The sequence below is a fragment of the Drosophila innubila genome (genome assembly GCF_004354385.1).
Source record: "Drosophila innubila isolate TH190305 chromosome 2L unlocalized genomic scaffold, UK_Dinn_1.0 4_B_2L, whole genome shotgun sequence".
NCBI lineage: Eukaryota > Metazoa > Arthropoda > Insecta > Diptera > Drosophilidae > Drosophila > Drosophila innubila.
Window position 1 is genome coordinate 7132959 of NW_022995372.1, and position 18465 is coordinate 7151423.

General features: G+C 39.6%; 4 protein-coding genes across 7 annotated transcripts; 2 read left to right on the forward strand and 2 right to left on the reverse strand.

Moving 5' to 3' along the window:
- The first annotated feature begins 1891 nt into the window (after positions 1-1891).
- On the forward strand, positions 1892-11948 carry LOC117780402 (TNF receptor-associated factor 4). Its single transcript, XM_034616916.1, has 2 exons — positions 1892-2469; positions 10052-11948. Exons 1-2 carry the CDS (start codon positions 2197-2199, stop codon positions 11246-11248), a joined length of 1470 nt encoding a protein of 489 aa, XP_034472807.1. The 5' UTR covers positions 1892-2196; the 3' UTR covers positions 11249-11948.
- On the reverse strand, positions 11808-15351 carry LOC117780401 (vacuolar protein sorting-associated protein 53 homolog). Its single transcript, XM_034616915.1, has 4 exons — positions 14975-15351; positions 14354-14866; positions 13127-14295; positions 11808-13058 (listed from the first exon to the last, which is right to left on the reverse strand). Exons 1-4 carry the CDS (start codon positions 15077-15079, stop codon positions 12164-12166), a joined length of 2682 nt encoding a protein of 893 aa, XP_034472806.1. The 5' UTR covers positions 15080-15351; the 3' UTR covers positions 11808-12163.
- A 473-nt stretch (positions 15352-15824) lies between these two features.
- Positions 15825-17056, forward strand: LOC117782202 (fez family zinc finger protein 2-like). Of its 4 annotated transcripts, none has more exons than XM_034619210.1 (3): positions 15825-16035; positions 16088-16643; positions 16705-17056. In XM_034619210.1, exons 2-3 carry the CDS (start codon positions 16105-16107, stop codon positions 16937-16939), a joined length of 774 nt encoding a protein of 257 aa, XP_034475101.1. In that variant the 5' UTR covers positions 15825-16035; positions 16088-16104; the 3' UTR covers positions 16940-17056. The 4 variants fall into 4 exon arrangements, with proteins under 4 accessions (XP_034475101.1, XP_034475102.1, XP_034475103.1 ...); XM_034619211.1 differs by having other exon boundaries at positions 16118-16643; XM_034619212.1 differs by having other exon boundaries at positions 15825-15914; positions 16084-16647.
- Positions 17024-17998, reverse strand: LOC117782204 (probable DNA replication complex GINS protein PSF2). The gene is made up of 2 exons (XM_034619215.1): positions 17563-17998; positions 17024-17504 (listed from the first exon to the last, which is right to left on the reverse strand). Exons 1-2 carry the CDS (start codon positions 17805-17807, stop codon positions 17132-17134), a joined length of 618 nt encoding a protein of 205 aa, XP_034475106.1. The 5' UTR covers positions 17808-17998; the 3' UTR covers positions 17024-17131.
- Positions 17999-18465: the final 467 nt, after the last annotated feature.

Genomic DNA, 18465 nt, shown 5'->3' on the forward strand with positions numbered 1-18465 from the left:
TTTAGAGCCCAACGAAAGATGAGTTTTGAGGCCCATTTCCTAACCAGATGAAATCGCTGTCAATGTTGAGCTTCTTAGCGGCTTTAGTGCTATTAACCACAGACAGAAAGAGAGAACATAAAGAGGGAGGGAGAGAAAGAGAATAGTAAGATTATTAACTGCTGCTTTGGCCTGGCACAGTCAACTGATCTCTCTCTCTCTCTCTCTCTCTTTCTCTGCAGCTTGACATTCTCTTTTCTTTGACTTGGCAAAAGCAGCAACTTTTCTTGTTGCCGCTTTTATTTTATGACTCTTTTTTCGGCAACGGCAACGGCAACGGGCCAACTCAACATGTTCAGTCAACCTTGGCAAGGCCGTTGTTGCCGGTTTTTATATGCGTGCTATTATTCTCTCTTACTTTGTGTTTGTGTGTGTGTGTTTAAATTGTTGTCTGCGTGGGTCTTTGGTATGTGGCCAACGGAAGTGCGTTCGTTATAATTGGCATCCCCTTTTGCCCCCTTCCGTCCACAGACAACAGCTGCTGCTCTTTCCTTCCCGGATCCGTTTGCGTAATTGCAGGCGCAAATGGCTTGTTGCCATCATTAGACCACGTTTGGTGTTAAGGCTATTGGCAAAACATAACTGCGTTCATATATTGTATGTACATAGTAATTACTGTATTCCTGGAGTGTCCTGTTGCCAAATTGTGCGGAAAGTGCTAAGGGTGGGTTCTACAACATTATAGGGTACGTCTATCAATTTATCGTGACCAGATAGTTACCGTAAATCTGCTCATTAAAAGAGATATTTTAGCCAACTGCTGGAAAAGCCATTTTATATAGAGCTCTAAGTATTAATATGTAAAATAAATAAATTCCTTAACTTAACAAGTCAAAATTTATGTCCAATTTGAATTGATTTCTTACAAGAAAATAAAAGTCTTAGAATCAAGTTTATAGTTTTGTTTTGTACCAAATACTTATAACAAATGAAATAATAAGCTAATTAAAAGAATAAATTTAGATTAAAAATTTCCAATTTTCAATATTTTCAAGGACGGAGCCTTAGCATAAAAATCGAGACAAAGAAACTAAAACCATGATAAAAATTACATTCATCTTGAAAAAAAACGCAGTTTTAGCAAAGTTATAAATTCTGAACTTATGTAGAAACTTAATAAGTCAAAAGTTTTTTTTTTTTTAATATAAGTAAATCTAAATAAGAATCAAACAGAAAAATAAAAAATATTTTTGGAAAAGTGTACCGAAAGCGTGCCGGTATTACCGTTTTGCTTTTCGGTTCTTAAAAAATAATTTATTTCGCTTACGGTTCCGGTATTATTCCCTTCATTATATTAATTACTTTAAAGTAATTTGATAATTACTAATGTACAGCATTGTAAGTTATTTTCAATGTTTTTATCAAGCTGCAATTATGTGATTAATCTTTGACTTTGAGCTTTAGCTCTCACAATTGCAACAAAAATATCTTTAAATACAGTTTCTAATACGCTTCATAGACTACGCAACGATTTAGCAACTGTTCTCAATAGTTAAGATTGTTTGGGCTCAGTGCCAATTTCATCAGTTTATCAAAAGAATTGAGAAACTGAATCAACTGCGACTCCATATGGCAAACTCTTCCCCAGGCAATGCTGCTGCTGCTGCAGCTGCTGCTGCAGCCTTTGTTTTTGCTTTTGTCTCCCTCTAAAGTGCAATGGCAGGGCGAGCACTCTGATGCTATCTCCTTTGCACACTCGCCGTTGCGCATATGTGTGTGAGTGTCGCTGCTCGCACTGCCTGTGTGTGTTCATCGCTGTGCTTGTGTGAGTGCTGCTGAGACCGGGTCTCTGGGTACGTTTAGTGCACAGCGACTGCGTCATTTCAGTTGCTTTCGAGCAAGCGACGCAAACGGTTCGTAATTCGTGCGTTCTACCAAATTCAAATACCAAAAACAAAAAAAAAAAACAAAAAGTGTTCAAAGAAAATCATCAACACAGTTGCGCGTGCGTATTGCGAGAGTTGAGTGAAGTTTTGAAATACTTGAACAAAATTGTGAAATACTCAAACTAACTTATCATGATGATGTGTGTTTGAAAACTGCAAATTAAAATAATAAAAAAAAAACATTAAACCGTGTTGAAAAAACTCAATTAAATACACATTGAAACACTTTTGGATTAGTTTCAATAGAGAAACAAGACAATAAGACTACAAAATGGTACGCAGCTTGGCTCAGTGGACCAAAACGTTGAGTTTCCCCTCACGTCTTTCCCCCAATCGCAATTCCAAGGATTGCTCAACACTGGCCGGTCCAGTGCCGCCTCCAACGCCGCCCCGGAACAAGACCAAAGGTCACAACAATTGCGCCACATCACGCTCCTCCTCATCGACAGTGTCCTCGTCCCATTCATCGGCCGCTTCACACAATTCTCCAACGCCGGGCAGCAACAACAACAACAATATGCCCATAACGGAACTGGAACAGATCGTAAGTGTTCAATAGGGAAGAGGGGCAAAGGGAAAGCGGGAAGTTTCGTGACCAACTTCCTGCTTGGCTTTGACAGCTGTGCAAACAGTTGGCCCTGATAAAGATAAAGCTCATTGACCCATTTGCAATTGAAATTACAAAAAAAAAAATAGAGCGCAGCTAAAGTTAAGTTAAACCCCACTTATCATTAGCAATCAATCAGTTTCCTAAAGCAAATAGACCAAATATCCAACATACAAATAGGGCTATAGAGCTGGTAACAAGTAAAGTCAAACATCAATATAATGAACAGCTCTCTTAGATTACTCGTCATGTTTATAATCTGTAATATTTTTCCAAATTTTTAAGAATTTGTATTCATAGTTCAATCTCTTTATTTTGCACAATCTTTTTAAGCATTTCTCATTCGTTATAGCGTAGCTTGACTGTTAATAGCCCATTTCGATGGGAAAGTAAAACAACAGCGATAATTGATAACCGAACATTATCATGATTTCTAGGCTAGATAAGCGAGTTATGTTTCCCCATGTTGACAGCCTATGAAAACAACTATCGAGTTTTGTATCTACTCGATTTAATCGATTCATGAATACTACGTCATAATGGCCTCCATGCGAGTTGTTGTTTTTGCAATTATTATGGCCACCAGTTGATGGCCAAGTTGAGAGCAATTTGGCAAAATGCTTGCTTAACTAAACGCCGCTTCATTCAAATTGTAGACCTCACACACACACACATGTGTAGAAAGAGACACACATGTGCGGGAAAATAGACATAAAAAAATCTGAAAAACAAACAGGATGTCGCCACGCTTGAACTGCACTGGGAATATATATGTATGTTTATGTTTGTGTTGGCTCAGGGATTGAGTTTGAGAATGGGAATGGTATTGAGAATGGGACATCGCAAAGGGCGCCCAGTTGCAGACGACACATGTGCACAACGTGGCTGACAATTGTCTGCGCCACAGTGAGCACAATTCGTATAGGGAAACTCTCAACATGTTAGAAACTCTCAACATGCCTGGGAAAATAACTGGAAAAAAGCCATAAACAAACTAAAGATCGAGTTCGATTTATGTGTTTAACTAGGCAAAAGGAATGTGGCTGTTGATAACTCCGTATAAATAGATAATGTGCTATTCAGTAAGTTATGAAACATCCGATTTGAACAGATTTCTAATAAAATTATCATGAAAGAGTTCAAAAACCCTAAACGATTTCGAGCTGGAAAGCATTTCAATAAATAATATAAGTTTTAAAATATGAACTAATTTTTCAAGTTACAGTATATTTAAAGAAACTGTATTTAACAGTTTAAAAGTACAAATTAAAATAATGTAATTATTTTAACGTTTTTATCAAGTTTTCAAGTCTAAAATATAACAATAATAAACATTTTTAAAAAAATTAAGCTCATTTAAATAAAACAACAGAAATAAAACGAAATATGAGAAGAAGAGTTAAACAATTGAAATAAAACATATCTAAAATATTTGAAAAATTTCTAGATGTTTTCAAAGTTTAATCGAAGAATATTTAATCGTTGCCACATACCATAGCCAAAGTTTAATTCAGCTAAATTAGCCACAATTTGTTGAAAGGTCACAGTGGTTTCCTATTGCAGAGTGCATTGCATTCCTTCCAGTCCGTTGTCCAAGTTTAGTTATGGTTCGCATAGTTACCAATATATATAAGCATGTGTTGCCACACCCACAGACCACGACACGTTGGCAACTAGCGCAATACGTGCCACAACAACAACAACATCAACAACATGCCACACTTTTCAATCGTTGCTTGTGAAAAATCGTGACTTACAACTTTGGCGCCGCTACCGTCGTTGCATCCACAACACAGCAACAGCAACTTGCACCTCATCCCCTGAGCAAACAGCAAGAAATGCCAAAGTTGAAAGGCGTCGTCTGCCCAATGAAGCGGACAGTCTGCAAAACCGTTAGAAGAATGCGCTTATATAAGTCAGCACCAACACCACCAGCAACAACAACAACAGCAAATTGGCAAAGAGAGTCTCTAAAAAGTCGCAGCTTGTTTGCCATTTACCAGCGAAACGAAAACGAGTTTATTGTTTTGATTTTTCTGGAAAAGTTGTTTTCAAGCGGCTTTTCCAGTTGCCACTAACATCCTTGGCCAAAGGTAAACCAGTTAACCGGTTCGCGTAGGCGTCTGCTACCAAAAAATAAACCACTTGCCACATGCCACGCATAGCTCCTAACTGCTTAGCTGCCTGCCTGGAATGCTTGAGCAGCGGATGCGATAGAAGTATTTCCGCCAGCTTTTCCAACAAATTTCCCACAAATTAAAATAAATTAACTTGCTCCAATTGAAAAACTTTTCCTGTTTTTCCCACAGTCTGGCCGAGGATCGGGCTCGAAACGTGCTTTAGAAATTGCCTTTGATTAGCATTTCGCACCTTGCTGTTAATGGCACAAATTGTGTGTGCGAGAGAGTGTGTGTGAGTGTTTGTGTCTGTAAGCTGAGTCAACTGTTTTCTCTTGGACCTGGTCAAGAACGTGGCAATTGCACAAATATTGCCGTGAACAGCACAAAATTGTAGCAGTCGAAGAACCCGAAAAATGTGTTATTTAACTTGGCCAACAGAGAAATGTCAGCAGTTAACTCGCTTCCTGTTCAGATCCGCCTTCCCAAGGCAGCTGTCAGCTCTCCCCAGCAATTTTAAATGTTACAGCACAACAGCTGCTCCCAAAAAAAAAAAAGCAACGATCATAAAGCTAACGCAGCACAAAGTTCACCTGCAACAAAAAAAAAACATAAAATTGCAACACATCGCAGACGCAACAAGACGCGATGCTGCAATCCGCGATTTGCTGTGAAGTTGGGCAACAGCGCAACTGTGGTGAAGTGTGGCAATGCTGTGCACAAAATTTAGAACATTGGTTATACATCTAATTTAGCTGTTTTCAAGCCAAAAATGAATGCAAATTCATCAACAACAATAACAACAACAATAACAACTATAATAGTGTGTGTGTCTACGCTTTATTGCTGTATGCGTGCAGGTGCAGAGCGATTTACCTGTTTGTAGATCAGCTGCTGTAACTCGCTCTCTCTCACTCTCTATAGTTCTCTCTCTATTTATGCAGTGTCTCTTTTGCGCTCTCTTTCTCAGTGAATCGCTCGAAAACTCGTTTCTGGCTTTGACCATGTTTTGTTTTCATTTTTGCAGCTGTCTGGGAGCTCACTTTGAGATATAATATCATCTATACCATCGCTATAAATACTGTTGTTGTTGTAGTATTTGCAGCTCTTTGTGAAATTTATAAAACTGCGCATCAGCTGTTTTTTTTTTTGCATTTGAAAATGGCCAACGTTGCAGTTTCAGCTTGGGAAGTTGAGGAACCTGCCCCATTCACTTTATTGGGTCAGCTGAGGCGAGTGTTACGCCCATTTGGGCGTACTATTTCATCATAATCAACATCAAAACCTGTCGCACAGCTGTTTCGGCATAGAAAGAGGAAAACAAAATACTGTGGGAAGTTTTTGGTCTGAGCAAATACGCAAAAGCGGTCTAATTTGATATGAAAACATTTAGCACAGTTCCCAATTGGGAGCTCATAATGACAGTCGTCATATGAACGCTAAAAATGTTTAAAGCAAACACAAAACAAAATAGAAGAAATATGAGAAAAATATACACTTACATACATAAAATAAAAAAAAGAAGCTAATTCCAATGCTCACGTACTATTAAAAGCATGCCAGAGTCAGAGACCCGCGATGAGAGACCCATGCCAAGTTTTGTTTGTCTCCCATTTCATATTGGAGTTGGAAATTTTGGTGCGTGGTGCATTGGAGCCATGTGGTGTCACTGTCCCTGTGCCCATTGTATGCACCACAAATGAATCTAAAAACTGTTTTGGTTAAACAAACTCAAACAAAGAACTTTGTTAACAGACCAAACGGAAGTGGCCCGGGTTGCTCTTACAATAATTACCAAGGTGCTAAGCTACCCCATCAATGGCAGCCAATTGTTAGCAGAGCTAAAACTGTATGCATTGATGATTTTTCAGTTAGCATGTTGACAGATCGTGCACAGCTAATGACAAATCTAAATGAAGTTAAATTACATTATATTAAATTAAAACTTTCAAATGAACTTTGATATGGGAAATGAATTTACTGCCTATGTTTCTATTAATTACTTGAATATAAAAAAAATAATAAGTCAATATTTCAATTTAATAAAAATTACGTAGTTACTTAAGACTCAACTAATTGTGTATGAAAGAAACTTAATTTAAGTTGTCATTTCCTTTTACTTCAGATATAAGTATGGTCGGAAATGAAACTTTTCTATTATCAACTACCTATTCCACAGCTTTGAAGCTATTATCATCCGCAGTCTCCATAAAAATCAAAACAGATTGCCCCCTAAAATGCAGTAGAAGTACCTCCTCTATCCCCCAATGAGGACAACTTGCAACAAGCATCTCATGCTTCATTTGTCTATTAATAAAACAAAATGCCCAAAAATGTTATTTGGTGCTTCGGGAAAGCTTTCAACAGAAACATAAACAATGCGTTGGCATGGGAAGAATATGGAAAATTAAATTGCTGCCTGATTGGGGCCAAAACCTCCCCGGCTGCAAACGAAGCCATAAAAAGCCAAACAACAAAAATAAATCAGGCATGTCAGCGGAATCCAACAATCCCCTTCCCAGCTCCCAATCCCAAACTACTACAACATCTATGAGCGCCTTGAACTTTATGGAAATACTTTTGAATATGTGAATGAGCATGTAAGACCCATGCCAAGAGCATGTGCATCTCTTGGCTGAAATTTAAAAAATGTTTTCCAGTTGATTTTAATGATGTACCAAGTGCAACGAAGTGGCCTTTTCCAGGGGCATAAAAATGAAATGAAAATAAAAACAAATGCAGCAACTGTTGCCACATTTGCCACAACACTTGCCACTCTTTATTTTTGTTTTTTGCCACATAGCCATCGAGTTAGTTGGATTTTTTTTAATTATATCAGTTTTTAATTTGGACTTTTGATGTATATTTTATTCGTTTGGACACGCTTTCATTTTCATGCCTCGCACGCACAAATTGTATTTTAAATCATTTGATTTTTATTATATAACAAAAGCATTAAAGTCACACGTCTTTCGGTGCAGTTCATTGAATATTTTATTTTATTTCATTTTATTTATTTCTTCTTCCTTTTGCGTATTTTTTTTTTTTTTGCAAACTTTTGCTTTCAGTTTGGAGTTTAAAGTTGTTAAAAAACGCCCAAACAGTCGGTAGACGTGTTTCAAGACAGTTCACATTGCCAGATTGGCAGACTTGAGAGATTTCTTCATTTTCCGAAATCAGTTAAAGTAACTAAACTTGGATAATTATATTATACAATGACTCGATAACGACCCACGCTGTGTGGTCCAAATAAACCTCGAGCACATTTTTAATAATTGCCACAATAAAAAGTCAATGATCTTGGGATTCCCCCTCTATTCGTCCCACTAGACTGTTTGATTTCCTTGTAAACAACGTTGACAAACAGTTGTCAGACGGCTTTTGATCTTTTGAGACTCTTGGGAGTTGGAGTCAAAGCCTCTTTTCCATATTTCCTGCTGCTGTTCATCATTTGCTTTTAGTGTAAACATTTGCATTTGTTTAGGTTGCAAACAGATTGAGTGGCAGTCAGGATACAACATGTACTTCCTTTATGAGTACAAGTACAGTTCCCCCTCTATAAAGTGGCACCCATTTCAGAACTGCAAATTGGTCCATGACCTGATGATGCCTCTATGAGTAAAGTTCAGAGTTAGATATCTACACTTCAACTTAATATAGTTTTATTTTAATGCTCTTTTGTCATTAAAAGTTGACATAAAACAGCAGAAACTTGTTTTCACGTTAAATTAAATTACCAGCAAAAGGCAATTCCATAGAAATATGTACATATATGCGTATGTATTTATGTTTTATTTTTTTAATTCAGTTTTCTGTTTCTGTTTCATGCTTTACGCCCATTCCAAACAGACTCAACTCAGGCCCGACTCATGTGTTAATTGCTTATTATATCTTTCGTTTTTTTGATGTCATTTCTACAACGCTCTGTTGTCTCTGGGAGCTGGAGCTGGAGATGAAACTGGTAGCGAGAATTATAGCTGTGTCTACCCTAAGCCAGCGGGGCGACATGTTCATTTATCAAAAGTCAAGCCACGCTCTTCCCGGGCGCCGTCGACAGTTGCAAACCAAGCTGCAGATAAGGTCAATTAAAAGAGTCAACCGGAAATGTCGCGACGCTCGGGAGTTGGGGGTGCACATGTGTGTCTACTTACACATACTTACATACTAATTCTACACATATGCCATTAGAGGACTGATCACTTTGGGGTCTGCCTCTATTAAATTATCCATGGCATATTTTAATAGTTTTTCAAATAAAATTCCAAATGCAAGAAATTGTCAAAAGATGAGGGCGTTGAGTTAAAAGTTGGCTCGTAATTAGATTTATGGCAAGTCGTAAATATTTTCGCACAATTTATAATATTAATCTGGGTGCACTTCATAACCACACCCCCATTTTTCCATTTGTAATTAAGACTAAAGCTGGGGAGAAGTTTTCCAGTTTTTCCAGACTCGGCCAACAAAATGCGCTGAAGCGAACTGCAGGCCCAAAATGGAAGACAGGAAGTGCATGTCTCAAGAACTGGGTGTGTGTGTGTGTGTGTGTCTTAGAACATGAGCAGTCATGTGTAAATAGTTGAGGGCTTCGATTGGTAAAAGAAAAATAGGTGTGAGGCAGGTAACAAATTGCTTAGGTAGCCAGAAAAAGCAGATAGCATTCATGTGATAGACAAACAACAGGTTGGATTGCCTAAAAAGATAAGGCATGAAAATCCTTAAATATCAGGCTTATCAGCTAACTCTATTAGCCTTTCAAGTGTCATTACAGTCAGCTATAAAAGTGTGAGGCCAGCTCAGAATTTTAAACAGTCAACACCCGCTATTGAAGTTGTCAAGTTGTTATGGGTTTTTGGCAACGTTTTGGCAAAGTTCGAAGCAAAGTAGGTTTGAAATAAAACGTGTATTTTGTGAATAAATTGTTGAAATACAGTTAATAATTTTAATTAAAAACAAATCTGTTTAAGCAAATCTATCATCTTTAAATGGCATGTATAAATAAAGTTTTTTTTACTATCACTTATAGTACTTATAAAGAAGTTTTTACTCAAAGGCACCAGTCATAACTTTTTATCCTCACGCGAATGTTCTACTGTTATTGACAATATATTTTTAAGAGACATAAGAGAGAACTTTATGCTTAGGTGTTTTTATAGAAAAGTTATACTTTTTTTTAACAATGTCTATAGTTCTTAATAAAAAAGTATCTTAAATAACTTCTTAAAAAATAAATTTAGAAAAGATTGGTATTACCAGATCTTAGGAAAAAAAGTATTTAACATGATTTCTTGTAGACATTTGTAATAGCTTTTCTTTGTGGAACTAGAAATTTAAGATTATATTATTAAAATACTTTCCCCACTTGTTACATTTACTAACTGCATCTTTTACGCTTACCTTTGCAGATCTACCCCGGTCCGGATCCGAAGCAGGCCATCATGGGTTCCCTGGTCTTTTGCATACACCACAAGCAAGGCTGCAAGTGGTCCGACGAGCTGAGGAAGCTAAAGGCACATTTAAATACTTGCAAACACGATGCCACACAGTGTCCCAACAAGTGTGGGGCACAGATCCCACGCATCATGATGACGGACCACTTGCAATACACGTGCACCATGAGACGCACCCGATGCGAGTTCTGCCAGAGCGAATTCTCTGGCGCAGGGCTGGAGGAGCACAATGGCAGCTGTGGCCAGGAGCCGGTTTACTGTGAGGCCAAGTGTGGACAACGTGTGCTGCGTGGTCGCATGACTCTGCACAAGTCCAAGGATTGTGTCAAGCGTCTGCGTCGTTGTGCCCACTGCCAGAGGGAATTCTCCGCAGACACGTTGCAGCTGCATGCAGCCCAATGCCCCAGGACACCGTTGGCCTGCCCGCAGCGCTGCGATGCGGGTCCCATAGCTCGTGGTGAGCTGGAGGCGCATCTGCGCGACGAGTGCCAATCGCTGGCGGTGGCCTGCAGCTTCAAGGAAGCCGGTTGTCGGTTCAAGGGACCACGTCAGCTGCTAGACGCACATCTGGAGAACAGCGCAGCGGCTCATCTATCGATGATGGTGGCGCTGAGCAGCCGACAGGGTCAACAAATCCAAATGCTTAAGTCTGCGGTATCCAAACTTTCCATAAATTATACAGGCACGTTGCTGTGGAAGATCACAGATTGGTCAGCTAAAATGTCGGAAGCACGCGGAAAAGATGGACTCGAGCTGGTCTCGCCACCCTTCTACACCTCTCAGTATGGCTACAAGTTGCAGGCATCCATGTTTCTCAATGGCAACGGTCCCGGCGAGAATACCCATGTCTCGGTCTACATCAAAGTGCTGCCGGGAGAATATGATGCTCTTCTCAAATGGCCATTCTCGCACTCCATCACCTTTACGCTGTTCGAGCAGGGCGCCCAGAGTGGTCAGGGAGGCGTGGCCGAATCATTTGTGCCCGATCCCACCTGGGAGAACTTCCAGCGGCCATCGAATGAACCCGATCAGCTTGGCTTTGGCTTTCCCCGTTTTATCTCCCACGAATTGCTCCATAGTCGGCCATTCATCAAGAGCGACACGGTCTTTCTCCGCGTCAAGGTCGATCCCAGCAAGATTGTGGCCGTCTAGAAGATTGTATTTAATTTAAGCCTTTACTCGTCTTCTGTAAATACTGTGTATTTAAATGTGCGAGTAAATACCCCCTAGCCAAGACTAGACTGTACATAATAAGTAGCGTCGGCTTCGGGCGTTGTTAGCCACATGGTTCTAACTGGCCTTTGAATGCCGACTGCCACGCCTACTGCGTAATAGTCATATAGCATATATACTATATATAGTATAGCATCAGTGTTTCATTAAGGGTCATTTGCAGTGCTGGAATTAAACCAAAGCATATCTCGTATACATACATACAGTACACACCCCACAAACGTAATCATACAAATAATCACATATTTATAGATATAATTAATACTACAAATAAATTAAGAAGAGTATAGCTCGTAAGCAAGTTCGTGTCTTAAGTCTTTTGTTATAGAGATTTGTATTTTTTTGTGCGCTCATTTGCGTCTATCAAAACTTTCAAAAGATCTTCAAATTAGATCATACGTTAGAGGAATATTCAAAACACACACAAATTGTTAGTTTGTAGCTTGCATGTACATAGCATAAACGCATTGTTAATTTAAGGTTCCAACGCATTAGTCATTATTACCATGAACATTAAACACGTATATGAGAAAACCATTTTCAATATAGTCATATAAGTTTATGTTTTAAAGCTAAGTCAAGTTTATAATAAAATCAATTATATTATCGATAAAACAAAGTGTTTTTAATTATTTGGAAAACAAAGTTTCACGTTGTATGAAAATATTATACAATTTCAGTTTGAATTAATTATATTGTTAACGGAGATTGTATTAACTTTCGAGTGTTTTTAAAATAAAATTAATTTGTTTACATTAACATTGACACAACAAATTGCACTCAACTTAACTAATGGAATGTTTTTTTTATTTATTTACTAGTAAATGTGTTTGACTAGGGAAACCGTTTCTTAAGTAGACTCTCCAGCTTGCGTATGCCAGTCTGAGAACTGCCATCGGCATTTTTATCCGCGCTGCCCGTAAAACTGCCAACGCTGAAGATGAAGGCACGTTTGGGCGTGGAAGTTGATGCAGTTGCTGTTGTTGTTGTCGAATCCGTAGATGAGACAGCTGTACTCTCGTTATCCTCAGTAGAGTTTGCAGGAGCTTCACTCGCATTTGGCAGTTCCTCTTCGCTATTTGGTGTGTCCATTAGACCGCTGACTGCTGCCGCTGAGGCCGTGTGCTTGAAGAGATCGATCAACTGCAGTTGATCCACGCGCTTCACCGCCTTCATGTCGAGTATTTTCTGATACTCGGCTATCGTAATATCCGGTAGCAATTTTAGCACTTGTTGAGTGAAATGAGCCGGTGGTTGCACTGGCGTCATGACCACTTTGATTATCATTTCGGCTCGCGTCATATCTTTAACAACCACTTTGGTGTAGCTAGTGGGTGCCTTGCGATTGACACTTGAACCCACCGAGGGCAGCTCCAACAACGCCGATTTCAGCGAGTGCGTGTCCAGCAGCAGCTGCTCACAGCCGAGAACATTATTGGAGCCATCCGACAGCGTCAACTTGCACCTATACAGCACATTGATAAACTTAGGAATAAAGGCGGCCACAAAGCGATGACAAAACTGTGTGAAATATTTGCGAGAACTGGCGAGTGTGTCTCGAATTGTGGGCACCGTTTGCTTAAAATTACTGCAAATGCTGCTGATGAAGGCGCTCTGATCACCCACATTGCTGATGTGCTGCCACTGCACTTTGGCCATGGTCTGCAACGAAGCCTCACATCCCGCTTCCAAATCCTGTACGAGCAGTTGGATGCAATTGGAAATAATGCTAGAGTAAACAATGGAGATACCTTTAACAATAATATGTTGCAGGAAATTCACCAACTGTCAACTCACCGATGGAATACATCCTTCTCCTCGCTCATATCAATCTTGCCGACATACGCAGGAGTCACTTTCTCCTTTAGTTTATCCTCCAGTTGCTGCACCGTCTCCAGGCAATACTCACCGGTGGTCAGAACACAACAAATGCGCACCAGATCATCGCGTGCAAAACGCTGAGTGTCGCCCTCCTTGAGGAAGTTGTGGAACACTTGTCCGGCAGCCGTGGAGAGATTTTGCATGTCTCTAGTTAACAAAGAGACGCTTTTGCCAATGGAACTACTGGTACTGTTGGGAACCAGCTTAGGCGTGCTTCCCTCGAGTACCTTGGAGGCATATTCCCGTAGATACTTTTTGAAGACCAGCGCCAGATTGTACATAGGCTGTTCGTTACTCAGTTGATTGCACTGGACCATGCACTTTTTGTAGAAGACAAAGAGATCACCCGAGCTGGGATAGACAGTGGTTTTCGCCTCAGCGAACTTGTAGGGCTCCTTGGACATCTCAATAAACTTTTCCAGCAGCTCAGAGAGATTGCGATCTATACTGCGTATATAAATATCCAGATGCGTCTTGAAGCACTGACCAATCTGGTCATGGAAGACGGTTATCGTGAGCGGTGCCTCTGCTGTCGTTGGTAACGTGAGCACGCGAGTTTGCTCTGCTGGCGTGGCACCCAAAGTGACTCCCGTAAAGCGTTTGGAGAGCAGCTGTTCAAAGGCCTGCGTCTTGTTGATGGCGAAGAGCAACAGACGCACATCAATCTCATTGGTTCGCTTGGCCATGATCTGTGATAGCTGCTGTCGCGTCTGACGACAAAACTCAACAGTGATGCGCTCAGAGACCTCCCAATCCAACGGGAACACAGCACCGTACTTGTCCTCAAAGTCCAAAAGATGACGCTTCAGCCAGGCATAACGCTTATCGATTTTGTCCAGCCAAGCAATGTCCTGGTTCTCGTGAAACAGATGCATGTATTCCTCCAACTGTTGAGCTATAAACCATTTGAGCAGCTCCTTCTTCACCTTGGCATCCAGCACGGACAGCACCTTGCACGCATCTCCCAGCTGATTTAAACCCAATCTGTGTTGACTTGATGGCTTGCTGGCGAAAGCATCCTTAAAATCCTCCGTAATTTGCTGCGCCAGAGTCACTTGAATTTTATCCACGCTCTGGGAAAGATTCTGCGATAGATGATTTCAATAGAAGTCAATTTTAAAAGCTAACGAACTGCTTACTGACCTTGATCTCTTCAATGTCCGAGTACTGCTGGAAATGCTGGTTGACTTCGGTGATGGCCTGCAGTGGATTTAAGATCTCTCCATAGGACCGTCTTTCAATTAACTCGTTCAGACTTTCAATGCCACCCACAAGCATATGCAGATGATTTAGCGTAGTAATGGCCGACGTCAGATTACGCTTAGCGCAATCCAACTGTTTAATGTCGCGGGTTATTTCCTTTACCATTTCCTCCGTGCGCTCTGCGCGCGTCTTCACATCGATAATGTGGCTGAACAAGGAGCTGATCACCTTTTGCGCCTCACACAGCGCCAGTTGCCCATCCTGTCCAGTGTTGGTCTGACCACGCACCACCGAACGTATATTGTCGTCAATAAGGGAGACTTCGCACTGCATCCGTTGTATGGTTTCATCAATTGTTGCCAGCGATTGCTCATTGGGAAAGATCTGATTAATATAATCCACAGTGTTGAAGTCAGGCGCATCCATTGGATCCTGTTCGTCTGTTTTCAGTACCTATAATTTTCCCAGGTATTCAGATATGTATACCATGAAGGGTCGTTGCATACGTGGGTGCTCCACCCAACTGCGACCTATTTTCACAATTTTCACAGGCATACATACCTTGTCGATAACCTGCTTCACTTCCTTGGAAAACTGGATCTTGTTGTTAACCATCGTCTGCCCGGAAGTGACATCTACCTCTTCTGCCACCACAGACTCACTCATGTTGAATTCCTTCGTTTTTCTCGAAGTGTAATTAATTTTTCTCAAGTTTTTGTCGACAGTTTTCGCATTATGCGTCACATTTCCAATCACAACTTGCCAAATTAGCTATTTTATAGTTCGCTTGCTAGAAAGATTTCAATATCGCTATTAACTGGATACCTGGTTATTTTAAATATATTTTCTGCTTAGTTGTGCTATTAATATTTTTGGTAAAACTGTGCAAAAGTGCCCACAAAAACAAATTCCATACAGAAACAGCTTTTGTTCCCCTAAAATCTAGTGTGGAAACACTATTTTGACCCAATGGTTGCCACACTGCAAATTTTTCAGATCTAGCAACACCATTTGGGAACAATGTCAAAAATTGTAACTTAAGAGTTTTATACCTTTTTTAGACTATTCCTTAATTTTGGAGCTAGAACTTTTTAAATTTTTGCAGAATTTTCGTTAGAATTTTTTTAATTAAATTTGTAACTTCCTTCCCATAGGGGTGACGAACTTCAAACCTAAATTAAAATGTTTTCCTTAATTTCATCTAATTTAGAATTTAAAATTTTCATCAGATTATTAATTAATTTCAATGTTATTGCATTTTAGAATTTGCATGACCTAAAATTTATATTTACAAAAATATTCAGTATTTATTAATTACCATCTGGTATATATTAGAGTCACCACACTGGTACAGCTGTTTTGTTTTTAGAACGGTTGCCAGAGGTTTAAACTATTGGTAATTTGCATTTGGGTGGCAGCACTGCTTAGTTTAGTGCATTCGCTTGTCAAGTTTGTTTACGTTTGATAATTTACTGGAAATTATAATAAAGAATCATAAGCAAAGATGTCTTATATGTTACCGCATTTACCATATACCATTTCCTAGTCGCTTGTTTTTTGGGGAAATTCATAAAAATATTAAGCAAATTCACATCTCCGCTTCAACACACTGCTTTTAGCTGGTTTGTTGAGACATTTTTTTATCTTATAAATTTTAAAAGGATTTCATTTTAGATCTATCTATTTCAATTATGGCCGATCCAGTGAGACTGATAGGTGCAAAGAAGAAGCCAAAATCCAGCAAATTATACGGCTGCCCGCAGTGCAGTTACAAAGCCAATCGGGCTTACAACGTCCAAAGGCATCAGGCCAAACATTTCGAGAAACCTCCAAAGGAACTACAACATATGTGCCAGCATGCTGGCTGCTCATTTTCAACATTGCGTTGGGACAATCTAAACCGACACATACAAAGAGTACATGGAGTAACAAAGCCTAGAAACGAGAATGCAGAAGAATTGAAAAAGGAGGTAATCAAAGTAAAGCCATTACATTTGGAGGATCCATCATCAGCGGTGATGGATGATGAGGATTTAGCATTAATACAAAGTGATGAGGATCCAGCATCAATGCTAAGTGATGAGGAGTCGGCGTCATTGCTAAGTGATGAGATTCCAACTGTGTTTCCAGCTGAGGATCCTTCCGAAACAATCCCTACTAAAAACCAAACGGACGTACCAAAACTAAACAAGGTATCCAAACAGAAAGACAAGAGAATCGTTAAACCAAGGCAAGTCTACAAATTTCTTTAAATTTAATTTTCAATAACAAAATTACTTTGCATTTTATAGAAAAAACTACAAAAGTGGTAAAAGCAAATTTTATGAATGTGAAACGTGCAGTTACCGCACAAATCGTGGCTATAACATTAAGAGACATATTGCCAAACATGGATCCACAGAATTAGAGCTACATGTGTGCGTAATCTCTGGTTGCGGCTTCTCAACTCCACGTTGGGATAATCTATGCAGACACGTTAAACGGGTTCATTCAGAGACTGCCACACCTACAGGGGACTATTGGTGACGCTGGGAATTTATAGTTTTCCTCTATAGATACAAGATTTCAAGATTGTTAATATCTGAATATTTGTATATTTTAATTTACTAAATTTTTAAATAAACATTCTATTGTTTATTAAAATTTTAATGTGATTTTCTTATTTCTATATACAAATATAATTAACTAGAATCTAGGTATTACTGTTATCACTTTTTGTTACTGTGTAAAAAAGGAGTTGCTCATTGAGCCTGTTCCCGTGCCGCTGGCCGTGGTGTTCATGCCCAGCATGGAAGTATCCCGCTGGGATGCCGTGGCGATTCTTTGATATCGCGCTATGTGATCCAGGGAATATGGCAGAATTGGTCGAACACTGTGTATTTCCAGTAGGGTTAAATTGTCCAGCTTGGCATAGGTGCCTTCGCCTTTAATGAATGCGTCTATGGAGGTGCGCAGCTTTGATTCACGTATGTCGAATATATCCTTGATGACAGTGCGCAGCTCCTCGCAGCGCGGCACATCATCCGGCGCCGTGCTCATGACCAATTGTGCTACAACCATGTAATGCTCGCTGGGCATCTTAGTAAAGAATCTGAACAACGAAAATCGTTAGAAATGTAATTAAATGATATCAACAAACTCAAACTCACTTGGAACGCTTCTCTTCCTCCTTGATTTCTTCTAGTGTTTCCAGCTCCATCCATTCTGGCGGGACAATGCGGCATTTTTGTTGCTTTCGAAGATGAGCCGCCAGCCAAAGAGGCACAAACACGGGAAAGCCGGCCCGGAATGGACCCACAGAGCCATAAATTAAATGCAGCGGCTCATTGGAGAAATTTGGAATAATGCTAATCATGCATTTCTCGCCAATAAATTCTATTGTTGATGGATCCATTCTGCGAATTTGTTAGAATTGTGCCGTTGCTTTTATATCGTGTGTAATTCAATTTAGTCAAGACCCTAACTTTTCCACTTGTTAGTTACTGCTTATTTATAACGCTTGCGTCGAATTTACTGCGGAAATTTGGTGCAATTTGGGAATTATTTTACAACTACAAGACATTGCCATTTGGCAACTATCTGGCAACCTTGAAAACCGATCTAGACCATTTTTACTTCAGTGCCCTTCTTCATTTTAGTAATTTTTCTAAATATTAAAACTAGAATTTTGAAAATGTTTCGAGAATTTGTAATAAAATTTGTTTGAATTTTGAACTTTTTAATGGATTTCAGTGTTGAAGGGAACGTGTGGCAAGCTTGCAGCACTAGCATAAGCCCGCCGATAAAATCGATCGATTCTCAACGACACAAACCTGCTTGCTATGACAGTTGAAATACTGTCAATACCCGTTATTTGTTTGGGTATTTGAATTGCAGCAACTAAAAATGTATATTAAAAGATACCTGCGTCAAACGTCGAGCGTATGTAGTAATTATAAATTACTGATTGGTTTGATTGCAGTTTTGATTTTCTATATGATGCAATTGCAAATGCTAGGAATCACGTAAACCGTTAGTCTGGCGTCATGATAAGCGCATGAATGCCAGACATG